Below are 21,107 nucleotides of genomic sequence, written 5' to 3'. Positions count from 1 at the left end.
CCAGAAAGACTCTCATTTTAGCACTGAATTTCCCTACTGAGTATGGGGAGAACAAACTTGTCCTCTACTGAAGAACAAAACAATGGCAGACAGCTACTCTTTAGGCATTCGAATGACCTTGCCTCCTTTATAAATGTTGCTGATCAGTGGCAAAGTTAGTGGTATGACAGCAGGAACTGACTCCATCTTAGCCAACAGACAGGGCTTTTCATGATCTTTGTTCTGAAATTCTTTCCTTACAGGAGATAACACTAGGGGTGGTTAAGATGCACCAGGTAGGGCCTGGCAGTAGTGGTGCACACCTTTAGTCCTTGAGAGGCAGAAGCAGGTGAATCTCTGTGAGTTTGAAGCCAGCCTGGTCTTCAGAGCTAATTCCAGTATAGTCAGAGCTACACAGAAAAACCCTGCCTTAAAATAAATAAATAAACAAATAAAAGCAGCAGCAAAAAAAGATGTACCAGGCAGGTATGACTGTAGTCTGTCTCTTTAAAATGCCCTCTTATCACAGTCTCAGACCCACGACTTCTATTGTTTGCTTTCTGTTGTTGAGGAGTAAATGTGAACAATGCTGAAAGTGATTTCGTTTTCCCCCAGGCCAGCAGTTTTCAAATGATGGTTTCAAGACCCATTTCTCCTTCAGCCTCGAAAGCTTTTATTATGATGTAGGTTATAGTCACTGATAGTTGTTATATTAAAAATTAAAGCAGTCCATTTCAAAATAACTTCATCAACATATTTAGGAAAAATAAGTTCTGGAAGAAGGGTAACATGGTACAGTGTTGCAATCACTTTACACCTGGCTTAACAGAAGCCAGCCACATCTGTGCTCATCTGTTGTGTGGTAGAGTTGAAGCATGTCAATTTCAGAGAATAGAGTTGTCAAATAATTGTGGCTCTCCTTTGATACTATATGAAAACTGTGTAAATTTTCTAAAGGCAATGTAGAGTCTACAGCTGTATCCATGCATCTTGTACTACTAAACACACTACCCCATCTTATAGTCACTATCTGAATTTAACATTCTCCAAATGACCAACACATCAGTACATTGGTCATTTGGAGACTGACCCATGAAATTCCACAGATCTCAAGATATCTACACAGTTCACTACTCATTTGCTAACTTAATTACCACTTAAGTTTGTTATAAGTTTTCAGAAATTCCACCTTTTAAACATTTACCATTAGCAGTGAACAAACACTATTAGTGAAAGGTTTAAATGTGTTCATTTTTCAGGAACACAGTTAAATAGCCACACCTAAATGGTTAGTTTTCTGATAAAAATGGCATTCCATGAATGGCTTGCAACAAAAGTCCAACTGCTTTTCCTTGGATCACCTTACTTCATTGCAGAGGGCCTGGATGGAATTTTCTCATATGAGAAGTTCTCAAGGGTCAATGTTTAATAGTCATCTTTCTTGTCTAAGTGAAGCTGGCTCCATTCCTACTGTGGGAACAAGACAGTAAAGACTGATGGCTATTTAACTGGTGCCACTCCCTGATCATGTTATGGCATTGACCTTGCAAGGGTCCTAGGACCCCAGGGACCTGCAGATCATTAGCCACTGCTGCTTTTGATACTGCAAGAAATCTAAGGTCATAATTGTACAGTATCAAAAATTAAGTGAAGGCTCCAGCTTTGGAGACAGTCAGTCCTCACCACAATTTAGAAGGCTCACTAGACATTCTAATTACTTTTTGCCCTGAAAAACACCACAGATTGGCAGCGCGCGTGTGCACACACACACACCATTGTCTTTTACTTGTTTTCTCATTTGTTTTTTTGAGATAGGGCCTGTCTCTATGGCTGTCCTGAAACTCATTTTGTAGATCAGGTCAGGTTGGCCTCTGTGTGGTATATTATAGGTGTATGCTACGCCACCCAACCTGCTGTTTGTTTGTTTGTTTGTTTAAGAGGGCCACAAACTATTGTCTTAATATTTTCTGCCCCTCACTGAAAACCAATTCTCTCTTTAGGGGAGGTTCAGTTGCCACGACAACATGTCTCAAGAGGCATGTGAGCAGAGGTGTTCTTTTACATGGAACAAACTTTGAATGTCTTTGTTTTTTGAAAAAGGGTCTTGTATATCCCAGGTTAGCTTCCCTGTGTAGCCAAGGATAACGTTGAGCTTTTGATCATCCTGTCTTTGCTTATTGAGTACTAGGTACTAGGAAGACACCATAACTTGGCTTGCAGGTCTTAAATGGAGGGAATTCTAAAAATTGGGAAGAAGGGGCCCATTTCCAACAGTGGGATTATAAGTGATAAATGACCTTATTTATAAAACAGGAAGTGGGCACAGATAATTTCTATAAAGTTCACAATTTCAGAAAGCTCTCAAATCACATTCTCCTATATACATACATAGTGATTATAAATACTGTATTTACCCTCAAAATATGTTAACACCATGCCCTAAATCAACCAGATGTGAAATACAACATACTTCTGTTCCATGGCTCCTTCACATCAAGGAAGGGAAACAGTGAATGGTCTTGTGGCTTCTACACAACCAAACAGAAGGGCATAAAGTTAAACGACCCCTCAGTAACTAGGAAAGTCTTGGCCAAGTCAAGCTATAGCTCAGAGGCCTGCAGTCTGGTGATACTCCCAGAAGGCCACCTCCCCATCATCACTACAAGAGGCCAGGAGTCCCGGTTCCTTGGGATTCCAAGCCACACAGTTGACATCTTGGGAATGGGCCTGATGCAGATGAGCTGTCAGAGAGAAGGTAGGCTGCTGTGGATCTGAACCTGGATCCTCCTCAAATACCCGGATGGCATCATCCCCACAGGCTGTAGCCAGAGCCCCTGTCAGCTGACACCTGGGAGGAAACATACATTGTCAGTGGGTAAGCAGATGATTTCTGCCTCTCTAACCTAGCAAATTAGGGAGAAGTGTTCCACAGTCTCAAGCCTAGTTTCTTTCCAAACCCTAGGCCTCTGTTAAGTGTCTCACAGAAAAGCTTTCCTAAACTACCACACCAACCAAGGCCCTCCAAGTCCTCGGGTATTCCCACCTGGTTGCCCCAGCTACAGAGGAGACCAAGTCACACTTTCCCCATTTAGCATAAGCAGTTGCCCATGTCACGGCATCCTTAGCCTCCTTTTAAAACTGATACTAACAAATTTTACCATAATTCCTTTTTAAAGTAAAGAACTTAATTTTAAGCATTGAAGATTCCCCCATTGCCCATCACTGTGTAAAACTTGAATCTGGAATATTCAACTGCCTATTCATTTTAGTAAGTTAAAAAAGCCAGCAAGAATTCTAGTTGTCTAGCAATGAATGCTTGAGATGTTTGCTTTTTATTTTTTTGAGACAGGGTTTCTCTGTGTACCCTGGCTGTCCTGGAACTGGCTCAGTAGACCAGGCTGGCTTTGAACACGGAGATCTGTCTGCCTCTGCCTACTGAGGCCTGGGATTAAAGGTGTGTACAGCAAGACTCAGGTCCAGAGTGGCCTCTAACCTCTATTCTTCTAAAAATGGGGCAGCTTTTCTGGTCTCCATAAAAGTCAGTTACTAAACCACAATGCATATAGTCAATGATCACCTCAGGATGGTCCAATGCTATGTAAATAAATACTAAGGGTTGGTCCTATTCTCAAAGCCTGGGATTTTTTTTTTTTTTTTAAATTTTAAAACAATCTTCTCATTTTACATACCAATCCCAGTTCCCACTCCCTCCCCTCTTCCTGCTTTCCCTACCTCCCTCCCAACCCTGCCCCCACCTACTCCTCAGAGAGGGTAAGAAAGCCTGGGATCTTATCCCAGAAGTAGTCTTAGGTATCGTCAGCTTCCTGGTCCTAGAATCCCAGGCCAGCCAGTTATAAACCAGAATGGCAGGCCTAATCTGAAGAAATGCAGAGCAGCAGTCATGCCATCTCTAAAATCCCTGCTGGGATGAGACTGAGGTCTTACCAAGCAACGTCGTAAATGGTCCTGGTGTGGAACCCTGACAAAGTGCAGATACATTTCCAGCTGGGGTCAGAGCCACTGCAAGCCACCCCTGTGTGACAGAATTTTCTTAAGCCCAAGGTATTCTACTATTGCAAAGGAGATCCTAATGTGCCCTTCCTCATCACATTGCCAATCAATGAGTCCTTGTCCCAGCTGTGTTCCCACTCTCATCTGCCTTATACACTGCTGCCACCCCAGAATTAATTCTGAGAAGGAAGCATCCCTATTCCACTGCAGGTGTATTAATGAGTTAATCGGCCTTTTAAGGCCACCCACTAGCCAACCCAACCTCCTACACTCCTCCCTTCTAATTCTCTGCCTTGCCTCAAGGAATCCTGTTCTTCACATTCTATTTAGACATTCCTACCATCAGCCAAATCATGCTGCTGGGTTTTCTTTTCTTTCTGGGTTTTTTTGTTTGGTTTTGTTTTGTTTGAGTTAAGGTCTCACTATGTAGCTTTGGCTGTCCTGAATTTACTATGTAAACCAGGCTGCCCTTGAACACAGAGATTCCCTCAGCTTCTGCCTCCCTACTGGGATTAAAGGTATATGACAGCATTGCTTGGTAGCTTTTCTTTTTTTGGGGGGGTTGACTTTTCACTGGGAATTCTTGCATTATATTCTCCAGCTAAAAATTCTACATACCTAGCTGGGTGGTAGTGGCATACACCTTTAATCCCAGCACTTGGGAAGCAGAGACAGGTGGCTCTGTGAGTTCGAGGCCAGCCTGAATTACAGAGTGAGTTCCAGGACAGGCTCCAAAACTACAAAGAAACCCTGTCTTGACAAAAAAAAAAAAAAAAAAAAAAAAAATCTACATCTCCTTTTCAAATTTGGTTAGAAGGCCTTGTTTTAGAAAGCTACCTTCAGTTCTTACAGTGCCTCTCTGCAGACCTTCCTTGATACACTGAGTCTAATCTGATTCATGGCAGACCACACATCTTGGCAGAACTCTAAGGAAAAGGAGTCTCCTTTGACTCCTGGACCCTCACCTTGTTCATTGCCTGGTAGATACTGGCGCCAGATGCGAACAGTACGGTCATCACTGCAAGAGGCCAGACGCTGGCCACTGGGGTCAAAGGCCAAGCTCCACACAGTGGACTCATGGCCTTCAAGAGTGGCACAGCAAACCCAGTCATCCCCCTCTTCCTGGTACAGTTTCACCGTATCGTCGTAGCTGGCAGAAGCCAAAAGCTGAAAGAGTAAGAAAGGAGACTTGTCAGCCTGGCCCAGGAGGAACCCATGGTTCCAATTTCAAACCCTGTCAGGACAGGGCAGTCCCAGAGATCCCTAGCAAAGTTGAGGGTGATGTTGAGAGTACACGTGCAGGCTGGGCACAAGCCCCCATCCACATCAGGGTTCTTCCCTACCTCGTCTGACTCTTACCTCCTGGCTCGGGTGCCAAACCACATGCTTAACATCTTGTGTATGAGAGTTGAGGACACTGACACATTCATACTCATCCTCTTCATCAACTGTGGGAGAAAAAAAAGAATCAAAGAGCTGAGCCTGTCAGGAACAAAGCTGAAAGTCAGTGAGCCGGTTTCCCATTGTTCCTAGAGGCACCTGGACTCACCTTCCCAGACCCACACACTCTTATCTCTGCTGCAGGTAGCCAGCAGGTTGCCAGATGGGGCCCAAGCCACTGACTTGACCTCATTTTCATGACCCTCAAGAGTGGTTACACACTGGAAACAGAAAAAGTTTGTGAATTAATGGCAGCTAAGGAGCCTAGGCCCTAGCAAAACATCTAAGATCACAATTTTGTTGTTATTTGAAATAGGGTCTCATTCTATAGCCCAGGATGACCTTGAGCTTGTAGCAATCCTCTTGCTTCAGTGTCCCAAATGCTGGGATTAGTGTCATGAACTACCATACCCACTACCATTCTATGGTAGGAACATTAAGTACTCAAATGGTCCGTCCAGGTGGACCCAGCCCCGGGGTGCAAACAGGTAACAATCTGCTCCCGCACAGCCTGGTTACCTCAAAGTCATCCTGGTTCTTCTTCCAAATGCAAGTGGTAGCATCAAAGCTGGCAGAGGCCAGGTAATTTCCACAGGGGGACCAGGCCACTTTCCGAACAGTGCGCTGATGGCCTTCAGAAAGGACAGACTTGCAAATCCAGCTGTTACCTACAGGCAGAGAACAGGCTAGTTTCTGGAGCACCATCAATGCATTCAATAACTAGTACTGAAAGCGGAACACTGTGGGGACAAACTCAATCACCATTACAACGATGCAAGCGACTGCTTCCTCTGGAACTGGTCCTAAAACCGTCAAGTTGCTTTTCAGACTACTTTTTCTCATTTTTCTTCCTCAACAAACATCCCAGTTCCCGCAATAATCCCGGGCTGTCTGTTGACGCTTGAACACTGCTTCCCCCGACAAACCCTTTTCAGAGTAGCGTCTTCCTCGGCACCAGGGTCACAAAGCCAAGCCAGGCCTTACCCTCGGGGCCCCAGATGCGGATTTTACGGTCGCCGCCGCACGAGGCCAGCAGGGTCCCCGAGGGGTTCCAGGCCAGGAACCAGCAGCGGGAGTCCGGGTGCGCCGGGACACGGCTCTGCAGCACCAGCGAATCCTTCATGGCGGCGGCCTCAGGGTGAGAAGGAGGACGCTGAAAGCAACGTGCGGAAAGCGGTGGCCACTACAGGACCCCGCGGATGCCAGATGTCTAGCTTCAGCCAGAGGGGTCGCCCTGGGAACTGAAGCACCCGCTGCTGAGGCCGCGCGGCCTTCTGGGGTTTGTAGTCACTCTGTCACCCTCCCCAACGGGAAGCCTCGCGGGACTGTTCCGAACTACCAGTCCCCTGATGCTCGGCGCGAGGTCAGATGGTGCGCGCGCACACAGTGACGACCGCCGAGGGCAGAGCGGTGAGCCAGAGGAGGAGACGAGGGTGGGGTGGGGTTGGAGGAAGCCGGAAGTGCATCAGCCCGGGTCCGTCTGGGCGTTGCGGGGATTGGGGCCTGGGATCGCTTGGCCCGGGCAGCTGAGAAGCCCGTGACCGGGCGGAGCGGCGCCATCCCGGCTCTGAGGCCAGCTGACCGGTGAGGAGCAGGGACTAGAGTAGGGAGGGTCACTGTGGCTTAGGTCGCACCTCAAAGTGCGGGTTTCGGATCCCGGCGGCCCAGCCGCATCCTCCGCCCCTCAGGAACCCTCTGTCCAATAACCCCGGTCTAAGTCTCCTCCGCCCCCCCCCCCACAGCGCCTGTAGCTGATCCCCCAGGACCTCCGTCTGTTCATCCTGGCATGTCCACAGCCCACCTAGTCCCCTGCCCTCTCCCTGGTTCAGTACCCTTCATCCAGAGCCCTCGGTCCCCGCCCCCCGAATTCCCGCAGTCCTTTGGTGTGTGCTTAGCCCTGGGTCCCACCCCGCAGTCTCTGGTGCGGGCTCTGACAGCTCCGGGCCACCCGCCCATTGCGTTGCTCTTCACCCGGGTACAGATAGGCTGTGCGCGCCCCGCTGAGGTCGGCGGCCATCAGTAGCCTCCGCAGAGCTACAGCGGGCGGCCCCGGGCATGTATGCCCCTGGAGGCGCAGGGCTGCCGGGAGGGCGCCGGCGGAGGAGCCCGGGAAGCAGCGCTCTGCCCAAGCAGCCGGAGCGGAGCCTGGCTTCGGCCCTGCCTGGCGCCCTGTCCATCACAGCGCTGTGTACTGCCCTGGCGGAGCCCGCTTGGTTGCACATCCACGGAGGCACCTGTTCCCGCCAGGAGCTGGGGGTCTCGGACGTGCTGGGCTACGTGCACCCGGATCTGCTGAAAGGTGAGGGCGCTGATCTCCTGCTCTCCCGACTAGAGGGGTGGTGCGGGATGGACGTGGGACTGGCTGAAGGAAGCATAGATGACCAGAGGCAGTCATTTGTTGAAGGCAACAGCCCCGTTCTTACTTGGTGCTCATGCCCACCAGGTGGCTCTGTTTGGGGGTCTAGCCCCTCATCAATTCTGATGTTATTCAGCCAAGCACCTATTCCTTACCGTCATGCTAAACCAGAATATGGCTATTTTAGATTTCTGCTGAGGAAGAGCACTTTAATAGGGTATTAGGTATCACAATTAATCCTAACGTACCTGAGATGCAGAAAAGTTGTTTTGGGCCAGCTTGATTGATGGAGAAAACAACTGTTAATATGACCAATTTAGTATTTATGATAAGGACTTATAGTAGAGGGTACTTGTGGCATCCCAGGTCATCAGACGTCAGTTCCATTGCCATACTCAGCAGTTGGAATTTGGCTTTCAGTGCCCTTATAGGTATGACTGACTGAGACGGTTGCCTTTTTTGTCAACGGATTTCCCAAACCAACAGGCAGAAGAAAATACCTGTTCGGTTAGTGGATGAAATAGGAGTTCAGAGCTTAGTGGAGGGCCTGTCTCTGGAGTCTCATAGTAGCTCCTCTGTTTCTAGGAGTGAGGAGAAAGGCTGTGTGGTGTAGAAGCAGGACTGTACTTCCTGATTTTTAACCTAAAAATGGTCAGTGGGCCCCAAATGGACACATCTTGTTGCCCTCAAGTCCTTGGAATTAGACTTGGAAGTTTTCATGTTTCTTCTTTGCCCTCTTTAGTTGCTGTAAGATATGTGCAAAGTATCTCATGAAGAGCTCAAGCCCTATAATTTGGTGAAAAGGTCCCCCTCTGCATTGGAATAAAAACACTACTGTAGGTGTAAGCTGAAAAGCCTTATCCTGTCACCTAGTGTTCTTCTTTCTGAAGTCTCTCAACAGTTTGCTTCTCTTTGTACATTGAAGGCTTTAGGATGATTTTTATAGAGAATAGGGTGTGGAGGCACTGATTTGAGACTTTATTTTTTACCCTCTTCCTGAGTTTGTCTTCTAAGACCAAGGTTATACCTTGGATGGAGGCCTTCTTAAATGCAGCTTTTTTTGTAGCATATACCTGATGGCAGAAGGCTGCAGAGTTTGAACTGGATGCTTTCCCATTCCCTTGCACTCATCTTCATTCAGGCCTTTTGCATTTGGTGCCATGGTGTTTCTGTTTCCAGGAGTTGAGTGTCACACACAAACTGGGAAGTAGTTTATGATGATTGAATTTTGCAGGTCATCCCTGAGGTGGAAGGGTCATTCCATTCAAATGGTATGGAGAGAGGCATCCTTATTTCAGAAATCCAGGAAGAAAAGTGAAGCGAGCTCCCTAGGCTTGCCCTGCTGGGTGGCATCAATGATAACTGTCTCCCATCTGTTGATGCCAGAATAAAATAGTGCTATCTCCTTAATTATGTTTACCCTTTGTTTTACTTTGGCTGTTGTAAAAAAAGGATCACATGATATCCTGCCTTGGTATATGTCCCCGTCAAAGGTGCGTTAAAATAAAAATCAGTTCTTGATTCAAGTTTTTGTTTGTTCACAGAAGTATTTGTCGTTCCTCCCTCTCCCCCACTCCCCTCCAAGATAGGGTCTCTCTGTGTCCTGCCTGTCCTGCAACTTACTTCATAGACCAGGCTGGCTTCAAACTCAATGAGATCCACTTGCCTCTGCCTCCCAAGTACTGGGATTAAAGGCGTATGCTGCCACCACCTGGTCATGTTTGCCCTTTCTAAGAAATTATTCAGACCAAATTTTGTCCTTTTCAAATATGTTGTCATAACCTTTACATTGCATTTGCTGTGTGTTTAGATATCTTAGCCCATTAGTGGTTTGCCTGCTCTACTCATCTCCTTGGCCATTGTAAGCCAGGATCACTTAGCTACATACGGTCTATAAATAGAAGCATTGGGGTCTTTCTTGTGAGCCATTGCAGAAGGCAAGGAATCTGGCCTCTTGTTTAGTTTCTGTTGCTGTCTTGTGTTTTGTGGTACCTCTCGGACCTACGGGCATAAGGTATCCTGTGTGACTGTGCTGATTTCTAGGTCTACCAGATGATCTACTCTGGAAGCCTGGAATATTTCAATCCCAGGAGGGAGTATAGCAATGCTGGGCAAATATGGTGCTTAAAGATACTTACAGAGGGAAATACCCTGCTAAGTCTCTGTAGGTAACAGAGAATGAGGTGGCCAGAAGCTTCCAAAGCAAGCATGTGTACCAAGCACACCTCACATTTGCCTTAACTTGATCCTTATTCACAAAGGCCCCAGCTCAGTGAGAGTAGGTAAGGTACTCAGGGACATAACTGATCCAAGTTGTGACTGTGAAGTTCACATTTATTACCATCACATCTTAGTGCCCTCCGAGTTTGTTTTCCTTTATTATTCTGATGGAGTGGGTTTTTGTTTGTTTGTTTGTTTGATTGGCTTCTTGTTTTAAAAGAAAGCTTTATTAGGGGTGAGGAAATACACACACAAAACAAGGCACACATAAAAAAAAAAAAAAAAAAAAAAAAAAAAAAGACCCTTTGCAAAGCAAAAGGGAGATTAGGGCAGCTGAAGCTTCTCCGGTTGTATTTTTATCAAGCCCAGACAGAGCTGTGCTTTTTAGTGCCCACACTCTCTCAGGTTTCAGGCTCAACTTGGTGAACCAGAGGCAGAGCCACTCACCCTTGTTGTGTGACCAGATGCCTGAAGGCTTCAGCAAATGCCAGCTCAACAGATTCTGTTCTGAATCTTCTCACATAGCTTCTCTGGGCTTGGATCCAGAGAAGGCCTAGAAATGCCCAGACTTTTAGTGCCTGGACAGAACCCCTGAAAGCCCTCTGTGTTTCTCTAGTGTGGCTAGCGAAGGGCAGCCCCACCACCAGCTTCAGGAAGCAGTTTTGGAGAATGTGTAAGTTGGGATTTGATGTCAAGTGACTCAAGATTGAAACAGCCACTGGAGGACCATGGATAGAGGGCTTGTGTACCTGATGGGTAGTGACAGAGGCTGATGCCACCACCAGGCCCTTGGGGGTTGTTCTCAGGCTGGCACCGTTGACAACTGTAAGATGACCCATCTGGACACTAGTGTGCCCTGTTGGTGGTCTGTGTCAGGTTTGGCAGGAAGCCAAGAGTGAAGGATGCAGAGCTGAGGGGAAGGTATTGGGAGAGACTTGGGCAGTGGGAGTTCCTCTAGCCCATAGGACCCCTAACTGAGGAAGGAGGAAGGGAAGAACAGCAGGAAGTTGTCTGGAACCACTTTAGCTTTTCTGCCTTCAGCCCACATAGGTCAAGAGAAGGTCAACCACAGACAGGTAGACAGGAAGAGCCAGAGCATTCAAAACAAATCCAGCCCCGTGACTCACCAATGACCTTGGTCAAAGTCAGTTCCTTAGGATCTGATTACATAGCAGCTGCCTTCTTCCCTGATGACTAGAAGGGACAGTCAAGCAGTGTTTACCAAAATAAACAGGGCAGAATACAACTGGAGGTGATGATAGGATATGCTGTCTGTCTGGAATGTAGTGTAGGAAACCACTGGCTCAAATATAAAGTCAAGACCCTGCCCCACGCGGTCTTTCTCTCCCACAATAAGTCACTCCTAGCCTATCTAGCCTTTGGGGCTTAAAGTGTCTTGAAAAGACTCCTTAGGGAAGGAGGAGTATTATTTGCTCTCCTTGCCATACTGGTATTTAGGAAAGGAAACTAGAGACTTTCAGATCTCTGGCCCTAGGAGATGCTCTTGATCAGGGCTGTCTTCCTGTCTTACCTTATGCTAAGACATTGCTCCCCTGCTGCCCCTCTCTGGGAATGTTAGTACCACCCAAAGGGAAGCTCACATTTGGCTTTCAGATGTTCTCAACATGTGCAGTTCAACCCCTTTAGGGGTCCACCCACCCTTTCACAGGGGTTGCCTAAGTCTGTTGGAAAACACAGATATTTACATTTCAATTCATAACAGTAGCAACATTACATATGAGGTAGCAATGAAAAAAATTTATGAGTCACCACAACATGAGGAACTGTATTAAAGGGCAGCAACATTAGGAAGGTTCAGAACCACTGCCTTAAGCACTATAGCTTTGAAGTAGAGAAGGGCAGTTGAAACAAAGCATGTCTGAATTTAGTGTCAGAAGCTCTTCCTCTGTCCAGAGTTACCCTATTCAGTCTGGTTGAACAGGCAGCTGCTTTCCCTCCTAGCACCTGTCTGTGGTGGGTGAGGCAGGTGTTGGCTGCGTTCATTTGAGCCTTTGAAACAGGCCAGCTAGTGACTTGTTGAAGACTGACTGTAGCCTGTGGTAGGCCTAGCATTGGACCAGGTGTAGTTTTTCTGGTGCCCTAACTCATGACCAGAATTGTGCTCAGATGCCCTCAGTGCTGCAGAGGTTCAAATACTGTATAAAGCCAGTTTTGACCTAAGTCCCTGTGTGAGCACTGCTCATCACTCAACGATCCACACCTTTCTTGCTTTTTGTTGTCGTTAGTGCGGTAGAATTTGAGTCCTCCAGTTGCTGTTTTCATGAGCTCAGCAGCTACTATCTTGGACAATGTCTTACTAGTTCATCTGACCCTTCTTTTCATTGCACCTTCTTAGAGTTTGATTGATTATCTCCATCAAGGAAATAATAACAGCTGCCAATGGGTGCTTAGCAGTTTCCAAGCAGCACATTGCAGTGTCTGGGGGGTCACTGTGTGACCTGGAGGAGGTCACTTAATCTTCTGGAGCTTCTGACTCCTCATCTGAGCTGTATGATGACTTCCAGGGTGGCAGTCAAGCTTGGCAAAGATTATGCTTGACCGATTTGTGTGTACAGGCTCTTGTACCTTCAGCCATGTTTGCCTCTAGAGAAAGGCAGGTGAAAGTGGGCTTCTTTCTTGAAGTTTTTTTTGTCATGTGCATACATGTTTATTAAAATAAAAGTAAGCCAGGAAGTGGTGGTCATACCTTTAATCCCAGTATCTGGGAGCCAGAGGCATCGGATCTCTGAGTTTGAGGCCAGCCTGGTCTACAGGACAGCCAGGGATATTACACAGAAACCCTGTCTCAAAAAAAAAAAACAAAAAAGTATTTAAAAATGTAAAGCACATAGGCATGGATATATCAGGTGCATGTTTTCAAGGATAATATGTTCAGCCATCATCAGAAGAAACAAAAAACCAGTGTCTTTGAAGCCTCTTGCATTCCTCCTTCACACAAAGTGCCTGGCTGCAGTGTAATGCAGGCAGACTGCTGCAAAGTGGCCCGTGATGTCAGCCCTTAACAACCTGTCTCTGGCAGGCATTCTTGGTAGCATTGGAACATTTGAATCCTGCCCCAGCTTTCCCACATGCTGTGCAGACCCCAAAAAGGACTGATTCAGTTTTCAGTAATGTTCAAATCAGAGACAGGAGTCAGCCCCTTTCTCCCTGAAGCCTTTCTTCCTGGGCCCCTTTGCAATCCCTGTGTTGTCCTAAGAGGCAGTTCTGGATGCAGTGAGGGCAGATGCTAGCTTCTGGCAGAACTCATGGCAGGCAAGCTCCATGACATTAGGTAATCACCCAAGCCTCCGAAGTAAAGATCATGACAGATGACTCTGAAGGCAGCCAGGCCAAGGCACCTGAGTCTTGTCTGGGCTCAGCCAGCATCTACCTGGAAAAATTGAATCTGAGGCTGAGTACATATGCTTGGCATATCCCACTGCTCAAGACTCCATGATGGCCAGCATCTGCCAGATTGTTAGCAGAGGGTCCACCACTTAGCTTCTTGGGCTTTCCTCCATCTGTTTACCTTATTATGGAATGTAGTGCTGGTTTTTTGGGGACTGAAGACTTGGGCTTCTTGTATGGGGATTTTCTGTGCTCCCAGACCCTTGAGGAGCCTGGTACATGGTTGCAGCAGTACCTTGGTGATCAAGATATATGCTAGAAATTGAAGATTGTCACCTTCAAGTTCTGAATTTGACATTAAAGATCAAGAAAGGAGCCTGTGGCCTGAGTTTGACCAGCTCTATCCAGTTTTCCCTATATTACTCAGTGACCTATGGTAATAGCTGAGGAAGAGGAGGAAGAGGAAATGAAGACTTGTTTCATTCCTTTTTGGATTTGTTTTTGTTTTTAAGACAGGTTTGCTTTGTGTAGCCCTGGCTATCCTGGAACTAGTTATGTGGACCAGTCTGCCTCTGCCTCTCAGGTGCTGGAATTAAGGGTGTGAGCCACCACTGCTGGGCCCTTTTTAAATTATTTATTTATTCACCTTTTTTTTTTTTTTTTTTTTAATGCAGGGACTCACTATGTAGAATAGCCCCTAACTCAGAGAGTACTGGGATTAAAGGTGGGCACAACAAGACCTGCCTTTACTCCTTTTTGATCAGCCCTTATTCCATTCTTTGCTTCAGGAAGCCATCCAAGTTTCCATAGCTATCAAAGGAGACGGACAGTATTGTTTATTGAAATGTTTTAAAGAAGGTATTTAAACACTGTAAGGAATACAAGCTGTTCTGTTGTGGTGCATGATTGTCACCCTAGGGACTCCTTGAAAGCTGCCATTCCTGTTTTAGCACTTCCTTTTCCTTGGTTTACCCCCTGTTTTGGTAGCATATACATGTTCTCATTTCTGAACTTTCCAGGGTATAACTTCTTAGCTTTTCCACTGCTGGCTTGCATTTCAGCTGTCTAGTCCTAATCAAAGTCTTCTCTCCCTTTTTTGTAGAGGGTGCAGTTGAGGGTGCTGATTGAGGCAGGGTCTCAGCAAGCCCAGGCTGGCCTCAGGTTTGTTAAGTAGCATAAACTGGCCTCGAACTCCTGAACCTCCTGGTAATACCTCCTAAGTGCTGGAATTACAGATATGCTCAGTGGCATATTTGCATTGTTGTTAGTCTTCACCATTGTCCATTTCTAGAACTTTGGCATGACCCCAAACTGAAAACGCAGTCACCTAACACCTTCTCTCCCTCTTTCCAGCCTCTGGCAGCCACCATCTCACTCCTGTGAGTCAGTGATTCTGGCTTCCTGGCATCTCATGAGCAGACTCACGGTGCTTGGCCTTCTCCATCTGACTTAACTTACTTCACTTAGCACAGTTCTCTAAGTCCAATGCCTGTTTCAGAATGAAAACAGAAGGAATGAGTGAATTAGAGAGTGGGCATCGCTTGACCTCTGGCCTTGGTCTCTCTGGTTGTTTCAGCTCAGAAGTCATTGACCTTTTCCTGTCAGCCCAAAGCATCCATTAGCAAAATAGCTTAATATTCCAGCTTAATTAATTGTCAGGATCTTGAAAAATGGTGGCATGCACCTGTAATTCCAAGACACTGGAGGCTGAGACAGAAGGATCATGAGTTTGAAGCCAGCCTGGGCTATACATTGAGACTCTTGTCTCAAAAGCAAAGTGAAAGGGGGAGGGGGCAGGCACTGGGCATGGCACTTGGTTTGTAGAGTACCTAGCATACAGGAAGCCCTGGTTTGTGCCATAAATTATGTGTGGTGATGCATGCCTGTAATTCTAGCCCCCTAGAGCTGGAGGCAGGAAATCACAAGTTTAAGGTCATTCTCCACCCGTTTAGCAAGTTTGAGGTCAGCCTGAGATACATGAGACCCTATCTCAAAAAGATATATAGAAGAAATATAGTCACCCTAGACTAGTCTTGTTGGAAAAAGGACTTGAGGTATACAGCTGACTTCTGTTTGCAGCACGGATATTCCTTGCTGCCACAGAGCAGCTGCTGGCAGGAGCTCATACTGCCCTCCAGGGCTTCTAGCTCCCGGAGACTGGGGGAAGAGGGGGAGACCAAGATCACACTGCCTGCCTCAGGGTGTTTCTTGGACATGAAGTTTCCATTCTCTCTCTACAGATTTCTGCATGAATCCCCAGACAGTTCTGCTCCTGAGGGTCATTGCTGCCTTCTGCTTCCTGGGCATCCTGTGTAGTCTCTCTGCATTCCTTTTGGATGTCTTTGGACCCAAGCATCCAGCTCTGAAGATTACTCGTCGCTATGCCTTCGCTCACATCCTCACTGGTAAGGCCGGGGTCACAGAAACTCAGGGCTTGATGTAAGCATTGGAGGAGTTGGGCTGTCTTGTCTGGACTGGTGTGTATGGTCAGTCCCTCCCCCCAGTCCAGCTCCCTGCCAGGTCTGCTTTCTCTGCTGGTATGCAGCCGCTTTCTTCACCCAGGCCCGGGCTTTTGATAGTGACTGACTTCAGTTCATCTTAGTTTCTAAAACTGCATGATCTTATCTGTGCCTTCTCAGGACCCAGAAGCATCTGGGAGCCTTATTATCTAATTGTACATTCTTTCTTCCCTGCCTTTTTTTGGGGGGGGGGGGCATGGGGTGGTACTGAGGATTGAGTTTAGGACCTTGTGCATGGTATGCAAGCTCCTTAACTACTGAAGTGTAATTCTTAAGATAGACCCTGTCTAGTCAGGGTGGTCAAATGACATTCTTAGCCCAAATCAAGAATCTCATGTCCAAGAAAGTTCTTAGAGCCTTGGGCCAGGCAAGTCCTCTGAAAACTGGGTGAGAGGCTGTGATTGATTCCTTAAGCATCCTGATTGCTGATCCCTGTTCTGTGCTGTCCCTGTCTCCCAGTACTACAGTGTGCTACCGTCATTGGCTTTTCCTACTGGGCTTCCGAGCTCATCCTGGCCCAGCAGCAACAGCATAAGAAGTATCATGGCTCCCAAGTCTATGTCACCTTTGCTGTTAGCTTCTACCTGGTGGCAGGAGCTGGTGGAGCCTCGATCCTGGCTACTGCAGCCAACCTCCTGCGCCACTATCCTACAGAGGAAGAAGAGCAAGCGCTGGAGTTACTGTCTGAGATGGAAGAAAATGACCCCTACCCAGCAGAGTATGAAGTCATCAACCAGTTCCAGCCACCCCCAGCCTACACACCCTAATGCCAGCCGGGGCTCTCTTCCTCAGCAACCCATCCCCCAGTGCCACAGCTCCTCTTACACCCAGAAGAGCCACTCTTCCCCCAGCAGGTCTCACTGGTAGGACCCTGACCATCTTCACCAAACCTCCCCCAGGTGATACTATGCCTTTAGGGTTGTCCGTTTGTCCCTGCTCTGCAGAGCTGGGACTCTGATTTTATATAATGCAGTCTTTCCCCTCCTAGAACCCTCTATTCCTTTCCTACTCACTAGTTCCTTCCACCCATGGATGGTCAGATAAGTTTCCTCCCTCCGTGAACCACGTCTTTGGGACTGGGACTTTCCTTGGGTTGCTGCTGGTAGTGGACAGTCCCTGAGAGAGGGGTGCCAACAGGGCACAGAGGGAAGGGGACTGTGCCACGTAGAGTCACTTTGCCAGGCCCAGCATTTGTACCACTTCTGTGCCTGGGCTGACTCCCTCATTCCTTCTAGAGTGCCCTAGGCCCAGCCGTCCACTTTGTGGATTCTCTGCACTTTAGTCTCTGGGCCACTCCTCATGTGTGTTCTGGGTTTCTGGAGAGAAGGAATTGCTGTTGGGGAGCAGAACGGCTGCTCTCCTGCCCTGTTCTGGCTTCTTGTGGTTGGAGCCAGGCAAGGAAGCAGAACCAGGCAAGAGACTGATCCTGTCAAGGACCCCAGTGAAGGGGACTGAGTGCCTCAGTCCTTTCACTTTTTAATGTGAGTGGTTTTAAAAGGAAAAAACAAAACAAAACAAAACCAAGCAAGAGCAGCCATGCTCTCTTTCTAAAACAGGGATACGGCTGCTGTTGTTCAGAAATGGAGCCCATCCCTTATGGCTCTGCAATATTTTGGACCATAGCTCCCTCTAAGCCTATAGTCACTCCTTCCAGTTTCTCCAACAGAATGCAGGCTTTCTGTCCTGGCTCCTTCTTCCAGGCAGCTGTGGCTCCCTGGGGCCGTTCTGTGGAACTAGGGCCACATGGCCCCTGCGGGGCTGAGAACTATGGCCTGGCTGGCTGGCCAGCGTGGTGCTCCTCAGAACTGTGGCACTGAGATGTAACCTGGCCTCAGTTCAGGCACAGGGGCTAAGCAGGGCAGGACCCTCCACTCTCCACAATAGTACTCCCCCCAGAGGCCCATCAGGTTGGTGCCAGGACCCTGTCAGATGTGCAGGCCTGCCTGTAGCCTTCAGAGTCAGTGTGTCCCCTAGCTTGTGACTTGGGGCTACAGCTTGCTGCATGGCCCTCTCCCCTTCTGGAATGTATGCTGGCCTTGCGGTGTGCTACTGGGCTGTTACTCTTAACTATTCTGTTTGCCTTGGGTCCAATTTTATTGTTTATTTGTTTATTTTGTTGTTTTACCTGGAGACCTGGGGTATAAGGTTGATGGGATTTGAAAGGACTGCAGCTTGGATCCAGATAGGCAAGCTGTTCTTGTTCATTTATGAGCTTCTTTGGAGTGAGAGTCTAGTGCTAGCTGAAAGGGAGATGAATTCCAATCTCTCACCCTTAAGACAACAGACATTTTGAGCAAGAATGGAGACTGAATACAGTCACTGAACTGTGATAACAAGAAGACTGTCACCTCCCCATTCTTTGGTCAGAAAGAGTGGGGAATATGTGGACAAATGCCTGTGCAGATGAAGACCAAGTGTGCCCATAAGAAAGCATCTGCTTGGAGTTCCCTGCTGTGACGCCAAAGTGTGCCCCAGTGTGACTCTCATTCTTCCAGACCCTTCTCTGAGGCAAGAAAAGCTGCCAGGTAATGCCTGAGCACAAAGTCAAAGAGCTAATTAAGACTACCTTGCTGTGAAGTCCTGAGCTTACCATTGGCAGGTTTTGAAATGTGTGGCCAGCTCTCTCTAACATTGCATCTGAGGGAACAGGCCAGAAGACCAGGCACCAAACATGCATGCCAAAGTGAATGAGGACTCGACCCTGTGGACTGTTCCTTGTGATTTGGAACCCACTTTTTATTAGATTTCATTTCCTCTGGCCTTTCTTTCTCTTATCTCTGCCATTCTACACTGATAGTTTGTCATATAAATTCCTCTGGTTGTGTTTTTCTTTTCTAGGAAAAAAATTAAAAGACAAAACAAAAACCAGGAACTACAAATGCGAACACAAATGCCAGTGGCTGCCTGTAATTTTTGTCATAATTTTCCAGATGTTTGTTCTCTTCCTCCCAGAGAAGCAGGAGACATTCAGCGATGAAGCTTGTGACCGCAAACAAATTTAGGAGGGACTTGGCATGCACCTAAATCACACATGACCTTTTGGTCCTTGGGAACCTCTCACTCCTGACATCTTTCACAGAGGACGTTCCCAAATCCCACAGCTAGAAACAGTAGGTGGCTCTGCCCAAAATATCAACTACAAACCTTGAACTGCTCCTCTCTGCATGTCCTGATGAGTTGCAGAAGAGCTGTTTTAAGATCTCTAGTGGTACTTACTAGGAAAAGCTTGTGAATACAAATGGTTCTGGAAGCAAGACCTTTGGGTTGCTCTTCCAGGCAGTTGATGGGTGAAATCTTGATGGCTGATCACATTCTTAGTTCATTCATTCTCAACTCAACTTGAGGCCCCAAGTGTATATTTGGTAAAAGCATTTAGGGCTCTTTGGGAAGTAGTCCATTCCTAGCAGGATGCATGTCTTTCCTGGAAACTGATAATCTTCTCATTTTGTGTCCATTAAGACATTTCTTTGAAGGGCCCATTAGGTTATGCACAAAACACTGAGCCCTGTGAAAGAAACAGGATGTCTGACAGGACCTTGTCTTTCAGGATTGTATTTCCTTAGTTCAAGAGATGGATTCCACCACAAGGAAACAGTGAAATGAGTAGTCTCCTAGACACCTTGGAAAGTCCTATGCTGGAGATGGGAGACTAGTTCTAACTAGAATAATTATCAACAGCTTTCTGGAAGTTGCAGAAAGAGCTGGGTTGGTGTGGAAGAGCATTTGGGGGAGGGGCCATTCCCTATGAGGGAGTGGTGTGGTGGTGAGGATGTGGCGCATCTGATGGTCCTCAAAACAGTGGGAAGCCACAGGAGGGCTCTGAAAGCCAAGGGGATACAGTTTTGTGAACTGCTGGTGGTGTGGGGGATTGTGATGTTAAGAGAAGCACTAGAGAGTGTGGGAGTTGGGGGGACAGAGGACCCACAGGCCTGATAGAAGGCCATAGGAGCCCAGGAACTCCATCCCTGTCATAGTGCACCAGAAGAAGGGATCAGCCTTGTAGCTCAAGAGGGCTCCAGAAGAGAGGATGTGTTGTGTGAAGAACAGCAAGGAGAGGCCTTAGGAAACACAAAGTGGCTGTTGTATCTGAAGGAAGGGCAGTTCTCTCCAGATAATCCCAGAATCCACAGCTGGTCTTCTCAGAGGTGCCCATGCCCTGGGCTATGACAGTATGGAATACAAGTTTCTGTGGGGAGACAGAAAAGAACTAATAAACTTTATAGATTTTGTTTTCAAATAGTCTGCAGTTTTCCTGTGCCTTTCCGTGGGAGTGCCATTGTGACGGGTTAGGCACAGAAGATGACTCCATTTTGGATGGGTCTGCCTGAAGTGAGGCAGGAAATCTTTTTTTTTTTTTTTTTTAATGATTTATTTATTCTTATTTTATGTGCATTGGTGTTTTGCCTGAATATATCTGTGTGAGACTGTTGTATCCTGGAGAACTGGAGTTAATAGACAATTGTGAACTTCCATGTGAGTACTGGGAATTGAACCTGGATCTTCCAGAAGAGCAGCCAGTGCTCCTAACCACTGAGCCATCTCTCCAGGCCAAAGGCAGTGGTTTGACAATTAAGATGTCAGTTCCACACCTATGAGTTATGGGGGAAATGCTTGACTTAAGTACTGGGGGAGAGGGCTCTTACTTCAGGAGAGATTCATGGTGGACCAGCCTGTCCATTCTGCCAAGGAGGAAAACCCAGGTCTGGTGAGAGGCCTTTTCTAAAGATGTTGAAGGGGAGGGAGAGGCCTTTTCTGCCAACCATGTGTCTGAGGAGTTAGCGAATAAAAGAACTTTCAAAGAGGCAGTTTCCAGTCCACTTTTTACATGGGTCTTTCAGAGTATAGGGCGTGTTTGAACCTGTCTTGTCCTGACTGTCCCTAGGAAATGGCAGCTGGCTCCTAAGAGAACACACAGTGGTGAAGTGGACCATGTACCCCATGTTTGCCTGTTCTACCACCTTCTTGAAAATGGCATTTCTACCTTGACTATTGGTGTTGAGGTTTTCTTTTATAAAATCCTCAGGGTGGTGGGTTTTTGCATCCCCTTACAGTCTAATAGGAGGGCAAAGAAAATTTGCTTGTGTATACATATATATTTCTATTTTGTTGATAGGCCCAAGTTGTAAATTCATTAGGCCAAAAAGGTCAGACTTTTCTTTTTTGTTTGTCTTTTGGTGTTTTGAGACAGGACTTCTCAATGGTTGTTCTGGAACTAGCTCTGTAGACCAGTTTGA

At 47.1% G+C, this 21,107-nt stretch overlaps 2 protein-coding genes across 2 annotated transcripts; one reads left to right on the top strand and one right to left on the bottom strand.

Moving 5' to 3' along the window:
• Nucleotides 1–628: 628 nt before the first annotated feature.
• Ciao1 (cytosolic iron-sulfur assembly component 1) lies at nucleotides 629–6,715 on the bottom strand. Its single transcript, XM_051183453.1, has 7 exons — nucleotides 6,415–6,715; nucleotides 5,950–6,098; nucleotides 5,540–5,651; nucleotides 5,350–5,438; nucleotides 4,956–5,157; nucleotides 3,925–4,012; nucleotides 629–2,827 (listed from the first exon to the last, which is right to left on the bottom strand). The coding sequence occupies exons 1-7, from the start codon at nucleotides 6,551–6,553 to the stop codon at nucleotides 2,587–2,589; spliced, it is 1,020 nt and encodes a 339-aa protein (XP_051039410.1). The 5' UTR covers nucleotides 6,554–6,715; the 3' UTR covers nucleotides 629–2,586.
• Nucleotides 6,716–6,849: 134 nt separating this feature from the next.
• Nucleotides 6,850–18,764, top strand: Tmem127 (transmembrane protein 127). Its single transcript, XM_051183451.1, has 4 exons — nucleotides 6,850–7,014; nucleotides 7,412–7,729; nucleotides 15,595–15,759; nucleotides 16,333–18,764. The coding sequence occupies exons 2-4, from the start codon at nucleotides 7,486–7,488 to the stop codon at nucleotides 16,638–16,640; spliced, it is 717 nt and encodes a 238-aa protein (XP_051039408.1). The 5' UTR covers nucleotides 6,850–7,014; nucleotides 7,412–7,485; the 3' UTR covers nucleotides 16,641–18,764.
• Nucleotides 18,765–21,107: the final 2,343 nt, after the last annotated feature.

This window comes from Phodopus roborovskii, unplaced genomic scaffold (genome assembly GCF_943737965.1).
Source record: "Phodopus roborovskii unplaced genomic scaffold, PHOROB, whole genome shotgun sequence".
Taxonomy (NCBI): domain Eukaryota; kingdom Metazoa; phylum Chordata; class Mammalia; order Rodentia; family Cricetidae; genus Phodopus; species Phodopus roborovskii.
This window is presented reverse-complemented; position numbering and strand designations above follow the sequence as displayed.